The 19528-nt window shown below is 46.1% G+C and overlaps 1 protein-coding gene across 1 annotated transcript; it reads left to right on the top strand.

Moving 5' to 3' along the window:
* The first annotated feature begins 5220 nt into the window (after window positions 1–5220).
* LOC143726271 (uncharacterized) lies at window positions 5221–17532 on the top strand. The gene is made up of 4 exons (XM_077219212.1): window positions 5221–5460; window positions 5855–5955; window positions 13439–16101; window positions 16552–17532. Exons 1-4 carry the CDS (start codon window positions 5432–5434, stop codon window positions 17473–17475), a joined length of 3717 nt encoding a protein of 1238 aa, XP_077075327.1. The 5' UTR covers window positions 5221–5431; the 3' UTR covers window positions 17476–17532.
* Window positions 17533–19528: the final 1996 nt, after the last annotated feature.

Genomic DNA, 19528 nt, shown 5'->3' on the forward strand with positions numbered 1-19528 from the left:
GACGTAGGGACCCGGCCAGCGAATCGCCTGAGCTCGTGGCTCTCAGAGGCGCGGGCGCGCGCTGAGCAGCTGAGTGAATGGGCGCGTGTGTGATTACAACAGCGCGCGCTGTGTCTGTAAAACTCGCAGCCTGAGCTGGGGTTGTGTTTGACACTGTAAGGACAGTGTTTATAAGTGGGGGTGCATAAACAGTGGTAGGCACACTCGTCACTTTTATAATGTTTCCCGCTTTTACTGGGGGTGAATTTATAACTGTGTGAACAGTGCTTGTGTGTAGTGGTGCGTACATGACCGTAGGCACGTGATCTACATTCATGGGGCGCGCAGCCTGAGCTGGGAATGAATTTGGCACTGTTTTGTCAGTATCTGGGAATGCACACTTTGTGGACATGTGAACCCTTAGTGACACAGGCAGAAAAAGACTCTTTTTGTGTTTTCTGTGCGTCGCCGTAAAAACGGCGTTTGTTTGCAGGTGAGCGAGCTCTTTGACTGGCCCATTGACTGCTGTATGGACATATCCAGCCGCCTGTAAGGGGACTGGGTAATGTTTGAGCTTTTGCAGAGAGAGTGGTCCGGCTTTTGCGAGACACGCACTCTCTCTTCTCATTCCTGTGGCTAGGACGGCTTTCAAGGCTCAGGGTTCAGCACAATCTTGGGCCGAGGACCCCGTCGCTCAGACGGCGGCTTGCGGTTGTGAGAGCGGGAGCGGCGTCGAGTGTAAGCCTGAGGCGCGGGCTGAGAGGCGGTGGGAGCTGTTCTAGCCCGCTGCGGCTGTAGCGGTCTCTGTCTGCTCTGCGATGAGCTGGAGCGCTTGGGCAGGAAATTCGGCGAAACCCTTAACCGCCGGTCCAAACAGCCCACTGGTGGAGATAGGCGCGTCGAGAAATTGCGCCTTATCCGCGTCCTTCATCTCCGTCAGAGTTAACCACAGATGGCGCTCGAGAACAGTCAAATTAGCCATGGCACGGCCAATAGACTGGGCGGTGGCCTTCGTGGCTCGCAGAGCTATATCAGTTGCGCTGCGTAGGTCCCTGAAGGCTTCGGGTTCAGGGCCAGACTCGTCCATAGAGCGGAGAAGTTTGGCTTGGAACACTTGAAGTACCGCCATTGAGTGAAGCGCTGATGCAGCTTGGCTGGCGGCGGCGTAGGCGCGACCGGCGAGAGCAGAAGTAGTGCGGCAGGGCTTCGAGGGGTGGGAAGCTTTGGCTTTCCATCCGGTGGTGGAGGGCGGGCAGAGATGATTGGCCACGGCCTCCTCGAGGGGCGGTGTTCCCTCTTGCCTCTTTCCTTTGCGCCGTCCACAGAGGAGAGCGAAGAAGAAAAAGAAGGCTTTAAGCGCGCAGATTGGGGGGCTTTCCACGACTTGGTGAGTTCGTCGTGAACTTCCGGGAAGAAGGGAGAAGGCCTTTGCCGAGGGGCCTGCTGGCGCCCCTGCAGAAACCACTCATCCAATCCGCTCCGGGTTGGTTCTTCGGGAGAAGACCAATCGAGCCCGAGGTCTTCCACGGCCTTAGAGAGGACACGGATAATCTCGGTATCCATGGTGGAGCCCCCGCTCGTGCTAGCTAGCGTCGACGGGGCGGGGTCGAGAGTGGAGCCCGGCCAGTCGTCCGATGCAGCGTCGATGGACAAGCAGTCATCTATTCCCCCATCGTCCTCGGACGCGCCGAAAGTCACAAGGCCCACCGCTCTGCTAGAGGGGTGTAGGTCCGGCTGGGTGAACTGAACCGGCGGTGGGGAAGGCAAGAGCGGCGGTGAAGCACGCGGAGACTGGCTCGGCGTGACGTCACTGAGCTCAGGTTCAGGAAGCCTCTGTGAGCGGCGCTTTTTCTTGCGCGGCTCAAACAGAGGGGTGGCGGCGATGGGCTCGCTCACGGCGAAAGCGGCGAGGCGAGCCCGCAGTGCGGAGAGACCCAGGTCATCACATTCCGGGCATCCGCCCTTGGTCAAAGCAGCTTCTGCGTGGTCCCGGCCCAGGCAGCGAGCGCAGATGATGTGACGATCCCTGTCCGGGAGAAGGTCTCTGCACGACGCGCAGGAAGGCATTTGAAACAACGCCTCAGAAATTTGCTCTTTTACAAGTGTCGCAGGGCGAACAGATGTAAAGATACTTGCGTGTGTGGCACGCCGGATGGCTCAGTAGGATGGCGTTCGAAGGCGGCTGAAGCTGCCGACGTCCTCGTAGCAATCCCGCTGGTATGCTTTTCGACGGCGGCGAAGACTTCAATAATCCGGAGGTCGCGCATTCAGAGTCGCCCCGTCATTGGTTCGAGCAAGTTGCCGCAGCACAGCCAATGACCGAGCTTCCTTCGTTCATTGCTGTCAGCTGTGCAGCTGCAATGCGTTTTACATAAAGACTTCAGTATTCTCGAGAAAAGGAGTTTTCCCATAGCGTAAGCTACTTACGCAATAGGAGAGACCTCTCGAAAGGGAACTGTCATTATCCAGGATGCTGGTGGGTCAGAAAACTCTTGCAGTGTTTGCAAAACTTGGTGCAGTGGGATGAAAAATAACCACTGTAAGGTGTTTTTTCTGTAAGGCTGTTTTGTATTTGTTTATTTTACTATTAAAACGTTCAAATGTTCGCCGGTTCCAGCCTCCTTCTTCCCACAACAACGAACCCCGTTACATTGGCAAACTCATTAGTGAATTACTCGTTTGTATTTCTTTCTATATGGTGAAGTATTGCATGATACCTGGATGTTCAGTCAGGCGAAACTAGGATGGTTCACATCACAACACAAACGTCCGTGTGGTCGTCTGATTCAGAGATTTCGTCCAGGAGAAATTGCGATCGTTGAAATTCTCTGCAGCAGACGGACTCTATCTGTGTCCGTAGTGCACAGCGAGAGCACACGCACCAGCAGCCCACCTCAGCTCGACCCAGTCCGGGCTCCTCGTCCGCGACAGGCAGCCACCTCCTGATCCTCCATCAGCCTCAGCTGCTCTTCACTATATTGCGGCTCGTAAAGATAGCCACGAACAGCGGATTCGAGCAGCAGAATTTCAAAATCCTCTACTTCCATATCATGTTTAGTTTCTTCCGTCATTGTCGTAACTTCCTATATCCACAGCGCTTGTTAGCTTAGCTTATAAACAAGATGGCTGATATTGCTTTCAGTATTTGCAAGTGAAGTCCCACCCACTGATCTGTGATAGCTCTGTTAGCGCATTAGGCACAACCCCCTATGGTCGGGTTTGAAAGGGTGGAAATTTGTGCTTGTAGTCTATACAGAAATCCCCCCTTTTTACACTTCCTCCTACAATGACGTCAAATGACGATTTTTGCGTCATTGTAGGAGGAAGTGAAAAAGGTAAATAGTAGATTTCTCTCGTCTCAGGGGAAAATGAAAGAATGTTGCACGACCATTCAATAGTATGACTGGTTGTCTAACAATGGACCTCTTAATGCAAATGGGTGGAGTGACCCTTTAAGAACAAAGAAGAAAAGGACATCCAGTATGAAGAGTTAAAGAAGAAATATTATGACAGAATTTGAGACGGTGTGTCTGTGGTCAAGAAGCTGGAAGAAGAACTGCAAGAACTGGAGAAAGAGAAAATAACTCTGGAGAAAATCTCACTGATTCCCTGAACATACTTCAGCACATTGATTTTCTGATTAAGAAGCTGAAGGAAATAAATGAGCCTGAAAAGCCAAAACACTTGAAGACACCAAGAAGAGAGCAGGAAAAGATGAAACCAAGCACTGAAATACAATAAATACAAAAAATAAACAAATAATGCCTCATCTCAAATGATGCTAAAACTCTGAAAATAGGATCCTAAAAATGTTTCTGCTGTGTTCAAAAGCATGTCCTTCATGTGATGTTAAGCTATATTATCATTGATTGTAATTGCAATGTTTTATGAATCTAACATTTTTCTATCATCACACTTGCTTGTATTTTCCATTTTTAAGATGCTTTAAATAAACTGCATCTGCTAAATTAATTACAAAAAACTAGAACATTGTAATTAATCATAAAATTATGTGCATGTACTGTAGCCTAATCATTGTAATTAAGAGGCTGTTATATTTTAACTGTATTATAAAGCACTGTCATCTAGAGGCCATATGAGAAACTGTTGATTATCATAACAGGTGAAAAACATGATATGACATTGACATGACATGACATTTCTAAACTCTGCTTTACTATACATTTTTGGGCCTTGTGTTTAGTGCTTCATGCTTCACGTGTTTATTGAGAATATACAGAGAGAATATTAAATGCTTTCATTTTTGTTTCACTTATATCAATAAATTAATTTAACCAGCATTTTGTTTTTGTTCATTTTTCATGTATAAATTAGTTAGTTTAACTTTGAAATGCAGCAAAGTTGGAATCAATATTAATGTTTTTTTATTTAATAAATGTTTGCATTTTTACAATCATGAAAGCTGTGAGCTATATGCTCATGTGCACAGCGCTAGCGCACACATAGTTTGTATCTCATCATAGAGATTGTAATAGGCTATTGTATTATATTTTACATTTATTTACCAAATAAGCTTTATTAATATTGTGTTGTGTTTTATCTAAGTTTATATTCATATTTATATTTGTATTCACAGAACATGCACATTTAATAAAACAACGATTTGGATTAACCTGATGATCATTGAGTGATTATTTTTTATTCTACAACAGATAGCCTACATCACGATGAAAGGTTATTACCAATACACAAACACATTGTTAAAATTTCAGAACATCTAAACTTAAATGAAATGTCACCTTTGACTCGGTTTATTATCAATCTGTTCTGAGTGTTCAAAGGGAAAGGAATTCAATTGTTCTACAGTACAGATTAAATTAACGTAATTATCACCTGATTACTGTAAAAAAAAAAAAACACAAAAAACATATAAAGTAACGGAAGACTAAATACACAATGATCAGCACAGATGCCATTTCTCCTTTTAATATTATTTTAATTTCAGTAAGCATCAACATTTAAGACATTTGAATCCATTTTGTCAGCCCATAACGCACCGACGAGTTTGAAATCTGATTGCGATCCGATATGTGGATAACAGTTTGAGGCATAATATATGAATAAATTAATGTGTAATACAACACATTATTATTTTTAAAAAATACCCGACATTGCTTGATGAACACAGACAAATCATGCATTGTCACAGTATTTATTAAGTTTCATGTTTCATTTGTCATTGTGCCTCTGGTTCTTCACCGTGATTCTGAACTTCCTCGTATTTTGACACATCCGCATATTTCATATGCTCGACTGAATATGAATGTGCTTCTCTTCCACAGTCAAAAACAGTTTGCGCTGCGTGGCGACTTTCTCTCATCTAAAGTTAATGGTTTGTTAGGTCTTCTTCAGTGGGCATTGTGTCTTTTGTGGAAAAAACTATTTTATTTGTATTTTAGCCTATTTAGCAGCATTGCTGTGGAAACCAGTCATGACAGATACTCAACTGTCTTCGACCGGGTAAGACAAGACTTATTTTACATTCTAGGCTAAATTAGTCTTTGTTTTTTTGTATTTGAAGTTTAGAGAAACCATTCAATTGTGCCTTATCCATATAATACGATAATTTAAGGATATCCATATATCCTTAAATACACCTTTTGTTTATCAAAAAAAATTGACTGAATTCCGACTATTTTCCTACTTGGACAAATTTAATGCAATACAAACGTTTATTTAAATTGAGGAATTTTAAGGCATTGGGCTTTTTATAGACTCACCAGATAACGCTAAAGCTCATATTTAAGAATCAACTTCCGAATTGATAGCTGAATATTAGCTTTAAAAAATATCAGTCAAACCTCTATATCAGTAATCTCACTGGTTGATTTCTTATTTACTGTGTTTTGTCTAGCATGGATCCAGTGGGAGTGAACTCAATAGAGACTGCAGCTCTAGGGAGACCCTTCCAGCTGGGGATGCTGTATGACCTCAGGAGAGATGCTCTCGTACCAGGTGATCAACCACTGTTCATCACAATCTGTGAAGCCGAATAAATGATTAGTGTAAAATAACTTAGGCCTATCTATTATTTATGAGGAGGTAGTAAAGAACAATATCAAACGTACTAAATCATTTATTTTATTTTATTTTATTTAACCTTTATTTATCCAGGTAAACTGTTTGAGAACCACTTCTCATTTACAAACATGACCTGGCCAAGAGGCTACGGGAATAAATAAGAACATACTGTACAGCTGTACATAGTCAAACACATAACACATAGAACAAGCAACTAAATTAAAAAAAGATAGACAACAAAGGGGAAAAGAAAAGGAATAGAGTGCTTAAATATATGTGTGTATAAATATGTTCATGATTGTCAGCAGGAACAAGAGTCAACTATGTAATTTTCGAGGTTTTACTTAAAGGTGTATTTAGCTATATTAATGTAGGCTATACAAATCCCTAAATTAAAAGCTTTCTCAGCATTTATTCACATCTTACGGCCTTTAAATACCCATAGCAAATATATTACTGTTTTAACAGACATGTTACTCAATGTGATATATCGATATTTTATTATTAATTGTGTTGTGTATTTTTCAGTATTTTATGATTTTATTTTCATTAATCATTTATTTTATTCATTTACTTTAGTTTGAATTGTTTCTTATCCTTCCCTCAGGTCATTTTGACCTGACACTCATTTTTATTTATTTTAAATAAAAAAATGGAGTGTTCTTCATCTTCAGTTGTCAAAGACTTAAGGACTTTTGTGGCACTTTAACCACGAATACACATAAAAAAAAAAAATCATTAAAAAAAATGGATTCGAGTAGTTTATGTGGTTGTAATAAAAAGAAGTTACAAATTCTTCCCTCGTGGGTCAATTTGACCTCCTTAGAAATTAACGGAATACGAGGAATGCTTCAGTATACATAAAAAAAAGCCTAGAAATGCTCAAAATTCTAACTAAAAATGCTAAACCTTTACCAAAAAAATATTTTATAATGTCTACATGTGTATCTGAATACATACTGAACGGAACTGACTTTAGGACCCAGAGGAACAGCTCATTTGCTCCACATAGAGCTATTAGGCCATCTATTGGCAAGAGTCATGAAATATCATGTTATATATATTTTTTTTTCCCCCACAAGTGGTCAGCACAGACATTCAATGTAAGATATTTTGAGGTGAATTAACAGCTTTATGCATGAAATGTTGAGTTCCCTTTCAGTCGATAACGTCAGATGTAGTCGACGGTCGACTGAATGGGGATCTCGCTAGAGAGCCTATCCTCTTCGAGTACTATTGAACGAGCCAATGTAATTGGCGTGCGTGATTCGCATCACACACTCCGCCCCCGCGGCGCGGGTATAAATACGGAAGTGGATGCACGCACTAGTTGCCTTTCGCTTCGGAGCCAATCGTTTGATGTCTCTGAGAGTGCTGTTGTCTACAACGAGCGAGTGTGTTCGTGTTCTTCAGGAAGACTCTCCCAGTGCTGGTGTTCTACAGCGCGAGTGCAGTGGTGATCGCGAGCTTTGAGCTCTCAACTGCTGTTTTAACAGCAACAAATTTCTAAATGTTTGTGTGTGTTGATGGCTGGTTAGAGGGCGGAAAAGTGAGTGCTTCACTGTTTCAGTTCTCTGTTCAGTGTTGCCGCGGTCATTCCCCTGTGTGCTCCGGCACTGGTGACGGTCCTATTTTCTGAAAGAGCAACATGGGGTGCGTTTGCGTCTTTTTCAAGATGTCATTCCGCCCGTGTGTTTCTGGGTGCGGTCGTTCCCTGTCTCTCTCTGATGGTCACAACTGTTGTGTCACGTGTTTGGGCTTACAGCACGCTGAGACAGCTTTTGTGGACAGCTCATGTTTTCACTGTGGGAACATGATTGTCGCAGTGTTGAGGGCGAGACTCGCCTTCGTTCGCGGAGAGCGAGTCCCCATTACCATGCCCCACCCTCGGGTGCTGTGTGGGATGGGTGACCGGAGGATAGTGTTGGATGTCCCGCCCGGTAACCATTCCCTGTGGGCTCCTCACTCCTCCCTTCCACTGCAACCACTGGAGCTTCCTGTGTTATCTGCTGGTCCGTCTGTAATGGGTGGGCCAGCGGTTACACTCGGGGCTCCCCTGGAGGACAGGACTCCGATTGCAGCATCGGAGGGTGAGCTGACTTCTAGAGATGATGACTCGGCTCCATTGTCTCCCTCCGGGAGTTCAATGTTGCCCGAGCCGGATCCAGAATTATCAGCTATGCTGAAACGGGCCGCCGAGGTTGCCGGGCTCGAGTGGAACCTCCACCGTGTCCCGTTCAGTCTCGGTTGGAATCTGGAGTTTGGTAACTTGGGGCGGGCCGCGCTGGTTCTCAGCTCGCCGCCCCAGTGCCTTTCTTTCCCGAAATGCATGGAGAGCTTATCAGGAGGTAAACAGCATCTTTCTCTGCCAGAAACTGCCTGAATAGCTTTTCCCCCTCATTACCCTTGATGGAGGAACGGTGAAGGGTTGCGAGGTGTCCCTCCATTGGAGCGGTCTGTCGACACAGGTGCACCTGTGTCCGGCGGCCGCTGCCTTTTGGGGGGATCCTCGTCTCCCCCCTAAGGCCTGTGAGTTTTCGTCCGTTCCGACGGGCAGAGCTTACAAAGCCTGTGGGCAAGCCGCTTCCTCTTGCGTGCCATGGCGTTGCTGCAGGCTAAAAAGGGCACCCATGGCATGCACGAGGGTAATCCAGACCGTGCGCTCATAGGTGAGCACCGCACTGCATCCGACCTCACCCTCCGGGGCATGAGTGTCGTAGCGTGTGTGATCGGTCTGGCGATGTCCACCTAGGTGGTCAAGTAGCGCCTTCGTTGGCTCAGCCTGGTTGGTATGGCGGATGCGGACAAGGTTCGGTTCCTGGTCTCCCCAATTTCCCAAGTTGGGCTGGTCGGCGACGCGGTCGAGAACTGCATCCAACAGTTCTCTGCCGCTCAAGCTCAGACGGAGGTCATCCGGCACATCCTGACCCGGTGGCCAGCTACTGCCTCCACCCGCCGCCGGTGGCAGCTCCTCCGCCTGCTCGTCGCCGTGGGCGTTCCCCGGCCGCCGCTCCTGCTGGCCCTCCGCAGCAGCCTCCACCCAGGCCTCAGCATGGAGCCGGCCGCAGTAGAGATGCCCAGCCCGCTCCAGGCCCTGCCAAGCCAGGTGGCAAGCGACAGCGAAAGCATTCCGGAGCGGGCCGCCCAGGAATGAATAAGATGCTCTTGGAGTGGCACGATCACTCCCTCCCCCCGGGTGAGGGCCGGGTCGAGCCTTAGTTTGTGTGTGTGTCTGTTCCGCTGCTGGCTCCCTAAAAAAAAAAAAAAAAGAAAAAAAAGCGGAGCAAGCGGTACCCACACTTCAAAGAGAGAGCAATTTCATCTGTTCCTGGGTCCCAAGAGGGCCAGTCTGGCGGGTGTGACCCTGTATAGCCTTACACCCCTCAGCTCCCCCTTGGTCCCCAGCAGGCAGCTTGGTGCGTTCGAGGACCCGGTCATCCGCCTTCTCACGCGCCCCCTGCCGCTTGTGGAGACAGGTAAGTGTTGCACAGCACACTAACACTACTCTCTCTGCTTTGCTGCCCCACCTCAGGCTCGGCTACCCCGCTCAAGTCAGTGATAGTAATCACATTAGGTGTTGAGCAGACGTGCTCCTGAAAATTCAGTGATATTCATCACACCGAGTGTTGAGCAGTGCTCCTGACTTGTGCGTGCTTATCTTATCCTGCTGGCGAAGGATTTGATATAGCCGCTCCTCCAGCCGGTACGAAGGCCAGTTGTAAACTCGTTCTTCGTGCTACTAGGTGGTGGGTCGTGACCATCTTGGCCCAGATTGGTCTGCAGCTCCGACCTGAAAGACGTGCTTAAAAACAGATCTCTACCTTCCGCACCGCAGGCCATCCTGTGGGTTGCGTGTAAGGGTGGAGTATCAGTACAGTGTCCTTCCTTTCGAGTGCTCCAGAGCCCATTGGGTCTTCAGGTCAACTGGAAGAGAGTAATCTCGCCCACGGGCTGAGTATTTCTTTTTCAGTTTTGGAGATGGACTCGGTCTAACACGTCTATCCAATGAGAATGTGTTCAGCTGGTGTTTGAAGTGAGAAAGGGTCCCACTGAAAGAACTTTCAGAGGCTCCTGGGGTATATGGTAGTTGCAGCCATTGGCTTCCTCCATATGTGACCGCTTCAGCGCTAGCTTCATGATCGAGTCCCGAGGTGACCGTGGCAGAGCAGCTCACCCTGTGTGACTATAGTTCATCCCGGTCTGCTGCCAAACCCTCTTCAACAGAGGGGCCATGTACAAAGGGCGTGTTTTAACGGGGGCCTGGGCGACCCTCGACTACACGGGCATTCGTGCCTCGAGTTGTTAGACATTGCGACCGTTGCGCAGGCTTCCCTTGCATGTCACAACTCACCCGTCACCTCCTCCTTGGAATCAGAAGCTTCTGAGGACGCTTCCCGCTCTACTCAATCGTGCCGCCATCGAGCTTCACGACAGTTATACCCAGGGCAAGTGGAGACTCCATCCCCTGGGTCCAGCTGGGTCATGACCATTCCGGGGCCGCTCAGTTGCCCCTCCGGTTTTGTCTTCCTGCCAGTGTTTGTACAAATCGAGCGGAGTACCCTTGGACAAACACTGGCTCTCAGCTACCCCAGGGGCCCGCAGAAATGCGTTTAACCCCAGTGAGCCTTCTAAAAGCGACTCACAGTGCTGAGCAGAAATGCTCCTGGTGCTCAGTGAAGTTCTTCGCACTCAAGTGTTGAGCAGAAATGCTCCTGAAGCTGAGTGAGTTTATCACACTCAGGTGTTGAGCAGGAATGCTCCTGAAGCTCAGTGAACTTATCACACTCAAGTGCTGAGCAGAAAATGCTCCTGAAGCCCAGTGATCTTCACATGTTGTGTTGAGCAATGCTCCTGTCTTTTTGCGCCCGTCGCTTGCACCTACGTGCCAAGTCAGGAGAGGAACAGGTCTTCATAGTTGCCCCTTATTGGCCCAACTAGACCTGGTTCCCATCGACAGCCTTCCTGACTTCCCCTGAAAACTCTTTCAGGGACGGGGCACGATGGCACCCGCGATCTTCCCCCGGAGATTCCGGGCGGTCTTACATCTGAACGCGGAGGTTCAGGTGGCTATCACAGGGACATGTGATAGTTACCATCACTTCTGCGAGCACCCCCTAGAAATGGGTAGCGTGCTTACGCCTTTAGAAGTGGAACCTAGTCGTTGAGTGCGTCTTCTCTCCAGAGGAGATCCTGAAAGCTTTCGATCACTTCAGTGCTCTCTTTCCTGCAAAATGGGTTGGAGTAGGCTGTTTTCCTTCACCCTCAAAATGATGTTCAAACGATGCTCATCGTGTTGCAAAAGTGTGCAGAAGCAGGTTCTGGTCGTCATGTTCCTGAGGAGCAAGGTCTTGTAAATCCTTGCGTCCCTCTTTATCCTCTTGGGCCTTGTCCCTGGTGCGACTGCACTGCAGAGACCGCCCCTGAGCCACTGCAGGCAGTGAGTTAAAAATTCTGTTATATCAGTTCTCCTGCTCGCGTGGTCTCTACTAGAGGGTAGGGACTTGCTCGCTTTCGGTCAACGTATTGTGCCTGGAGTCTGGGCCGGCTAACTCTCACAAGCTGAGACCCCGGCTCGGATTGTGCCCAAGGTTCCTACCTCTCCCGTAATAGGAGCAGGTGGTGAGCCTGCAAGCGCTGCCCTGGAGGAGGCAGATCCAGCCCTGGCTTCTCTGTCCGTTCGCTTGGACGTGTACAGAATGCAAGCCATAGACCTCAGACCAGCTCTACAAATATATGTTGGAACTCAGCAGAGAGGGAAGGCTGTTTCCATGCAAAGTTGCACCTAGTGCTTGCCTTCATTTCGGTAAAAATCCGAGATGCAACATGTCCACTAAGGTGTTGAGCTCCTCTATGATGAGTGTAAAGTGCTCCGCCTGGGCGTTGACGATATGCTTTGCTAAACAGATTCTAGAGTTGGGGGCTGGACGACACCTAGTTGAACCGCTGCTTCCCGTGGGCTCCCTTCTCATGAAGCCAGTTTCACCGTGATCCCGGTTCAAGTGTCGGCTTGCTCCGCCATTCCCCTCCTATGGACTGGATACGTGTGCCTTTCTACTCCAGTTGAGTTCCCTTAAAATTGAACCCTGTTGAGTTCCTCCACACCCCTCCGACGTCGGACGTGCGGAACGTCTGGTGTTAGACCTACCACTCGTAAGCAGTGTGGAACCTGTGTTAGGCTGGGTCCATATGTTGCTGTCCCTACGGCGACCCATATGTGTATTCTTCCACGATACGGCTCCCTGTGGCGAGCCCGTGTCTTCCCTCGGCAGAGTCTCTCTGCCATCACAGTCCGGTGTGTCTCCCCCCGTCTTAGGCTGGAGCCACCCCAGTGACATTCCATATGTTAGACTGCCCGGTTTCCGCCCAGTTCATATCTGTATTCTCCACGTTACCTCCCTCTGGGTTGGATGTGGCTTCCGCAGCGTCCCTTCCTTCCAATGTACAGGGAACGCTTTCCCAGTGGTCCTGTAGGAACAGCAGTGACTTCCCTGGCCTAAGCCCTGACCTACCCCGCTTTAAATTTGCGGGGGCATCAGGAGGCTTTGGTTTAGGCACTGGAAGGTGGCAGCGTTAGTGGCGTTTTCAAAGGTTATCCCCATTCAGTCGACCGTCAACTACCTCTGACGTTATCGACTTAAAGGGAACGTCCTGGTTGCGTCCCTGAAGGAGGGAACGGAGGACGTAGTCCCCTTGCCACTACCGCTGGACCACCGCTGACCCCGGGTTACTCTCGGCTCCTCAGAGAAAAGCAACTAGTGCGTGCATCCACTTCCGTATTTATACCCGCGCCGCGGGGGCGGAGTGTGTGATGCAGATCACGCACGGCAATTACATTGGCTCGTTCAATAGTACTCGAAGAGGATAGGCTCTCTAGCGAGATCCCCATTCAGTCGACCGTCGACTACGTCCTCCGTTCCCTCCTTCAGGGAACGGTGGGTTGCACACGCAACCAGGACGTTCTTTTTAATTTGATTTGAAATACTGTGAAGAATGTGCTTAACTTCTATTTATTGTTTTATTTATTGATACAATCTAGTAATTTAAAGTTAAAAAACAAATATCAAAATGAAATGAAATAAGCTTTCTGGACAATTTTTAAAAAATAATTTTAGGGCTTACATTTTTAAGGTACGAGGGAAGGAATTGTTACAGGAGGAGAGAGAGTTTTGGTAGCTCTGCAATATGATTGTTGCCATTATTAATGTGATTGTCAGTGTTATATTTAGTGATTCACTTGTTTAGAGTCATTTATGTATACATTAAATATAAAATTAAGAGAATGGTCAATGGGGACAAGAAACACAAAAATAATGTAGTGTTCTACTGGGAGAAAATGCAAGCTGCATTTTGCAAAGGGGCTGATTAAATGACTGTTTAATGAATAAAGTATTTAGACAAAAAAAATTCTTCATTACAGGAATCAGACTTTGGAGTAAAGAGCAGCTTCAGCAGAACATAAGCAAGACACCCCAAATTAATACAGTTTTCACAGTCACAGCTTCAGACTCGATTGAGGAAAAGTCTAGATTGCTGAATATTGATGGATGTCTTAAACTGAGTGTTTTAGGAGGACTCATCAGTGTAACTGGAGCTGCTAATTTTCTCAAGGACACCAAGAGATCATTCAATCAACAGAGACTGACATTACATTATCATTCAACCAGTAAGTTTGAAGAACTGATCATGAACCACTTCGCTTCTGGAGACACGGCTCACTATGACGATGACGTCGCCACACATGTAGTGACCGCAGTGCTGTACGGAGCAGATGCATGCTTTGTTTTTGATAGAGAAGTTTCTTCAGATGAGGATAAAAGAGTGATAGACGTAGATGTAAAAGCGGTCTTTGGGAAGCTTAAAGGCATTTCAGCTGGTGCAAACATTAATCTGAATGACAATCTGAAAACAGCTGTCCAAAAATTCAGCTGTACATTTTATGGCGACTTCCAGCTACCATGTAACCCGACCACTTTTGAAGATGCTATAAAGGTTTTTGAAGATCTTCCAAAACTGCTGGGAGAAAACAAAGAGCTTGCGGTTCCTCTGAGAGTTTGGCTTTATCCTTTGGACAAACTTTTCTCAAGAGTTGTAAAGTTTCAACATGAAATCAGCACATGTTTAAGCTCAGGCATTGAATCTGTAATTGAGAGTTTGAGTACGACTGAGATGAAATGCAGTGATCTTCTGACAGACACGCCAGCTTCGACATTTACTGCATTTCATGACAAAATCAATGACATGAAGAAAAACTGCTGCCAGTGTAGATTGAGTCTCATGAAGACACTCGGCTCTCTCTTACCAAAGATCCGTGGAAAATTCATAGAGGACACAGCATTGATCGATCTTCTACATGATCATGAGGAATCTCCATTTGAAAGAAGCGCTCTTGAACAATGGCTGAAAGAGAAAGAGGAAGAATCTGACATAATTAAATCATTGCTCACTCAACTGAATGATTTTGGAGCAAAGGTACAAATCAACCTCAATAAAAATTTAATGAATTTGGAAGTTAAACATTTGGTCAGCTACACTTTCACATCATTGAGCTGGACAGATGTTCTGCTTTCTAAACAAAAGGCCTTCCTGAGTCCTTCAACAAAAGGAAAAAATGAAGAGAAAAGCTCTGAATCTGATCACAAGACGTGGCTCACGCCTGACGTCCAAAAGATTATGAGAAACAACCTGAGGGTATTTAAACACTTGATTGTTTTAAACAATAGCAAATCAGTCAAATTCATTGCTGCATCAAAAAAAATGGAAAATAATCCAGGTTCCTGCATTCTGCTGTATGAAAATGAATGTAATGAAGCTGTTTGCTTCACTCCTCCATCAAAACCAGACTGTCCAATCATTGAAGATGTCAGATATAGTCAAGTGGTTCTGAAAGTGTCTCCACCGTGTTCTGCTACAGAGGAGCTCAAATTACTGTACAAAACGAAGGAAGAGAAAGACTGGACATCTCAAACTGTGTCAAAGAACCAGGACACAGTTTCTCTGACTGATCTCAGACCAGATACTGAGTACAATATTAAATGTGCAGCGGTGGGAAAACTTGACTACACCGTAGAGAGTGATGTGACGCGTCTCACAGTCATAAACCAGAATCTCATCAAGGCCAAAGAGTCTGTTATCGAAAATCTAAGGTGGACTGAAGACAAGTGCAGTGTACTTTTGGAAAAAAACAGGGAAACGACTTTTAGTGCACTTCATAAGAAAATACAAGATATCCAGCAAAACTGCCAAAAGTATCGACAAGATTTCAGTGACCGAATTAAATCTGTGATCCAGTCAGTTAAAGCTTGTGAGAAAGAGTCTTGTGCTCTGATGGATCTTCTTCAAGCTCATGATGAGTCTCCATTCAGTGAAAAGAGTCTGAAAGAGTGGATCACAGTGAAAGATAATGAATTAAACACCGTTAATGAGTTTCTTCGACAGTTAATGGACTTTGGAGCCGGAGTGAACACAAGCTTGGACTCAAATTTGTCTGATATTCAGGTGGAGAATGTGTTTTGTTACACTTTCAGTTCTCTTGAGCAGCCAGATGAGTTGCTTAAGGAGCAAGAAAATTACATGAATCCTCAAATGATGAGAAATCCACAGAAGAAACCTGATGTGGCGTCTCAATCATGGCTCACTGGAAGCATCAGGGAGAAAATGATAGAACATTTGAAAACATTTAAAGAGCTGATGACTTCATATAGCAGTCAAAGCAGTACATTTATGGTTTCCATAAAAGAGCATGAAAAGCATCCAGGTTCCTGCATTCTTCTGTATAAAAATGGATGTAATGAATCTGTTTGCTTCACTTCTCCATCAAAACCAGACTGTCCAATAATTAAAGATGTCAGATATAGACAAGTGGATCTGAAAGTGTCTCCACCGTGTTCTGCTACAGAGGAGCACAAATTACTGTACAAAATGAAGGAAGAGAAAGACTGGACATCTCAAACTGTGTCAAAGAACCAGGACACAGTTACTCTGACTAATCTCAAACCAGATACTGAGTACAATATTAAGTGTGCAGCGGTGGGGAAACTCGACTACACCGCTGAATCTGATGTCACAAAAGTTATCACGAAGGTATGATGCAGATTCATGAAATATCAGCCTTTTCAGTTTACACATGACTTGTACCCTCTAACACAATTACTGTTCTGATGTTCACAAGCATTGCTGATAGAATCTCATTAAAGGGCAATTTTAGGTTTCTATTGTAGGTAACCAGGTAAACTAGCGTCACAGAAGACGTGTGGGATGCAAATGTACTTACAAAGAATTTAATGATAAAAGTATACAAAACAGAATAATTACATCAATTCTAATCTGGCATTTAGCATATGAGGGAAAATGACAAATGATAAATGTATAATGCTTACCTTTTCTTGTTTGAGTTATTTTGAAAGGGCTTTTATTATATCAGGGATGTTGGTGAACATTTAATAATTTGATGATGATTTCAAAATATGACATTGTACAAAATGAATGCATCACCATCTTTATTGTTATTGTGTTTTTATGCTTTACATACAGAACAAAAATGATCTCATCAAGAAAAGCATATTAATTGAAGATGGAAATCCTGCTCGATATCATCTGCAAACAAAGACAGACAATATAGATCAATCTGAACCATATAGAAAAATGACCTTTGGAGAGAGAGACAAAAACAAACCCCATAAAACCATTCTGATGATGGGAGAAACAGGAACAGGAAAAACAACCATGATCAATACGATGATCAACTACATGTTGTGTGTTCAGAGAGAAGACAAGGTTTGGTTTGAGATCACAGATGAACAGAGTGATCAAACATCAGTTTACAGTCAGACCTCCATCATCACTGTTTATGGGTTTTATCTACGAGAGAGTCAAACTGAATTAACAATCATCGACACACCAGGATATGGAGACACACGTGGAGTTGATCTTGAAAAACAGATCGCCATGAGTTTGCTTAGTTTATGTAAATCAGCAGAAAAGAACAATGAAATTGATGCAGTGTGTCTGGTGATTAAGGCACATCAAAATCGACTCTCTGACAGACTCATATACATATTGAATTCTGTTCAGTCTTTATTTGGGAAAGATAATGCTGAAAACATTATCTTACTCTTCACACACTCAAATGGAGCTCGACCTAAAAATGCCCTGATGGCTGTTAAAGAGGCTGAAATCAAGTGTGCAGTGAATGAACAGAATCAGCCAGTGTTTTATCTGTTTGACAACTGTCAGCCAGGTGCTGCTGCTGAAGAAGATGATGAAGATGATGAAAATATACAGGAACGATCATGGAATCTCAGTTTTAGAGGAATGGAAGGATTGTTCAAGTTTCTTGACACAATACAACCAAAAACTCTGAAGATGTCTCAAGATGTCTTTCAACAACGGAAGAAGTTGGAGGCAAATATTTGTAATCTAAAAGCACGTTCAAATGACAGAAGCAAAATGAGCTGAAACAAACTCAAGATGCTCTGGAGAAGAACAAGGAACATTAAAAAAAAACAATAAAAACTTTGAGTATGAAGTGCCCTACAAACAGAAGATTGACATTAATTATCCTGTACCTGAAGAGGCGACGTGCTGCAGCGTCTGTGAGAAGAACGTCTCGGGTTATGACTATAACCCTTGTTCCCTGAGAAGGGAATGAGACACTGTGTTGTTGAAAACGACTCTTTGGGGACGCTCCCTTAGCGTGCGTCTCTGAAGTATGAATGAAACTATTCCAATCCTGATTGGTGTTGCGTCATGACGTAACATGGATCGGCATAACTGGATGTATAAAAGCGACGCCGGCACACACACACACTAGCCTAGCGATGAAGCAAGATGCTCTCAGGCCCTAAGGGGCGTGGCAGGACGACGCGGTGTCTCGTTCCCTTTTCAGGGAACAAGGGTTATAGTCATAACCCGAGACGTTCCCTTTCGAGGGAACTCGCACTGCGTCGTTGAAAACGACTCTTTGGGGAACGAATGCCCACTAGGCCACGCACCGAAATAGGCCTGCCCTGGAGTCAAACTAATTCAGGCACTCAGCTAGGACGAGAGCACATGTGCGCCAGGCGTACTAGGGAGGTGTAGACTATAGAACCGAAAGAAAGTGTGAGGGGTAGCCCAACCGGCTGCCTCACAGATCTCCTGGAGGGGAACTCCCGAGAGGAGGGCCCTAGAGGACGCCATGCCTCTAGTCGAATGAGCCCTTATGGCCAGAGGTGAATGCAAATTGCGCACCTCATAAGCCAAGGCAATAGCCTGCACAATCCAGTTACTAATAGTTTTCTTGGATGCCGGGAGCCCTCTTGTAGGTGAACCAAAACACACTAACAGTTGGTCGGACCTCCTCCAAGAAGAGGACCTCTCGAGGTAAATACTCAAAGCTCTGACAGGGCAGAGCAAATGAAGCTTCTCTTCTTCTGCCGACACATGAGGTGGAGGATGGAACGCCTGAAGGGTCGTAGACCTAGCCGTATTAGCAGGCACTTTAGGCACATAGCCCGGTCTCGGGTGCAAGAAGGCCTTAACCTTGCCAGGGGCAAACTCCAAGCAAGCTGGTGTCACTGCCAGGGCTTGGAGATCTCCCACCCTCTCAAGAGAGGTGATGGCTAAGAGAAAGACCAATTTGTAAGTAAGATCTTCAGGCGAAGCCGACTGAGGAGGTTCGAAGAGGGCCAGGGATAACCCTTCCAGAACCACTGCCAAGTCCCAGGCCGGAACCCTGGACCTGGTTGTCGGTCTCATCCTCCAAGTACCACGGAGAAAACAAATGACCAGCTGGTGCCACCCCAGAGGCCCATCACTTAATGGCGCGTGGAAAGCCGCAATGGCAGCCACGTACACCTTAAGCGTGGAAGGGGAGAGACCCGCAGAGAAACGATCTTGAAGAAACTCCAGAACTGAAGCCACCGGGCAGTTAACTGGGTCTAAATTATGTTCTCTACACCAAGTGACAAAAACATTCCACTTGAGGCCATATAATCTCCTAGTAGACGAGCCCTAGAGCTAAGTATGGTTTCAACCACCCCGGCTGATAGACCAGCATTTAGGTACTGAACCCCCTCAGAGGCCAGGCCCACAGTTTCCACAGCTCTGGGTGAGGGTGGAAGATTTTGCCCTCCGCCTGAGACAATAGATCCCTCCTCAGAGGAATCTGCCATGGCTGAGCTATCAGGAGTGAAATTATGTCTGAAAACCATACTCGGGTCGGCCACATTGGGGCAACCAGAAGTAGACTGATGCCCTCCTGACGGACCCATCCAGGACTGCCGGAAGCAGAGCGATCGGGGGAAATGCGTACAGGCGAAGCCTCGGCCAGGCCTGTACCATGGCATCCAACCCCAGTGGGGCTGGATGTAAGAGGGAGAACCAACGTGGGCAGTGGGACGTCTCTCGAGACGCGAATAGATCCACTTCCATGGGTCCAAACCTCTCCCATATCAACTTCACCAAATCTGGATGAAGTCTCCATTCCCCGGGCCTCAGCCCCTGCCTTGACAGGATGTCTGCTCCCTGA

The sequence above is a fragment of the Siphateles boraxobius genome, unplaced genomic scaffold (assembly GCF_051911475.1).
Source record: "Siphateles boraxobius isolate OS27281-9 unplaced genomic scaffold, OSU_SipBor_1 12, whole genome shotgun sequence".
NCBI lineage: Eukaryota > Metazoa > Chordata > Actinopteri > Cypriniformes > Leuciscidae > Siphateles > Siphateles boraxobius.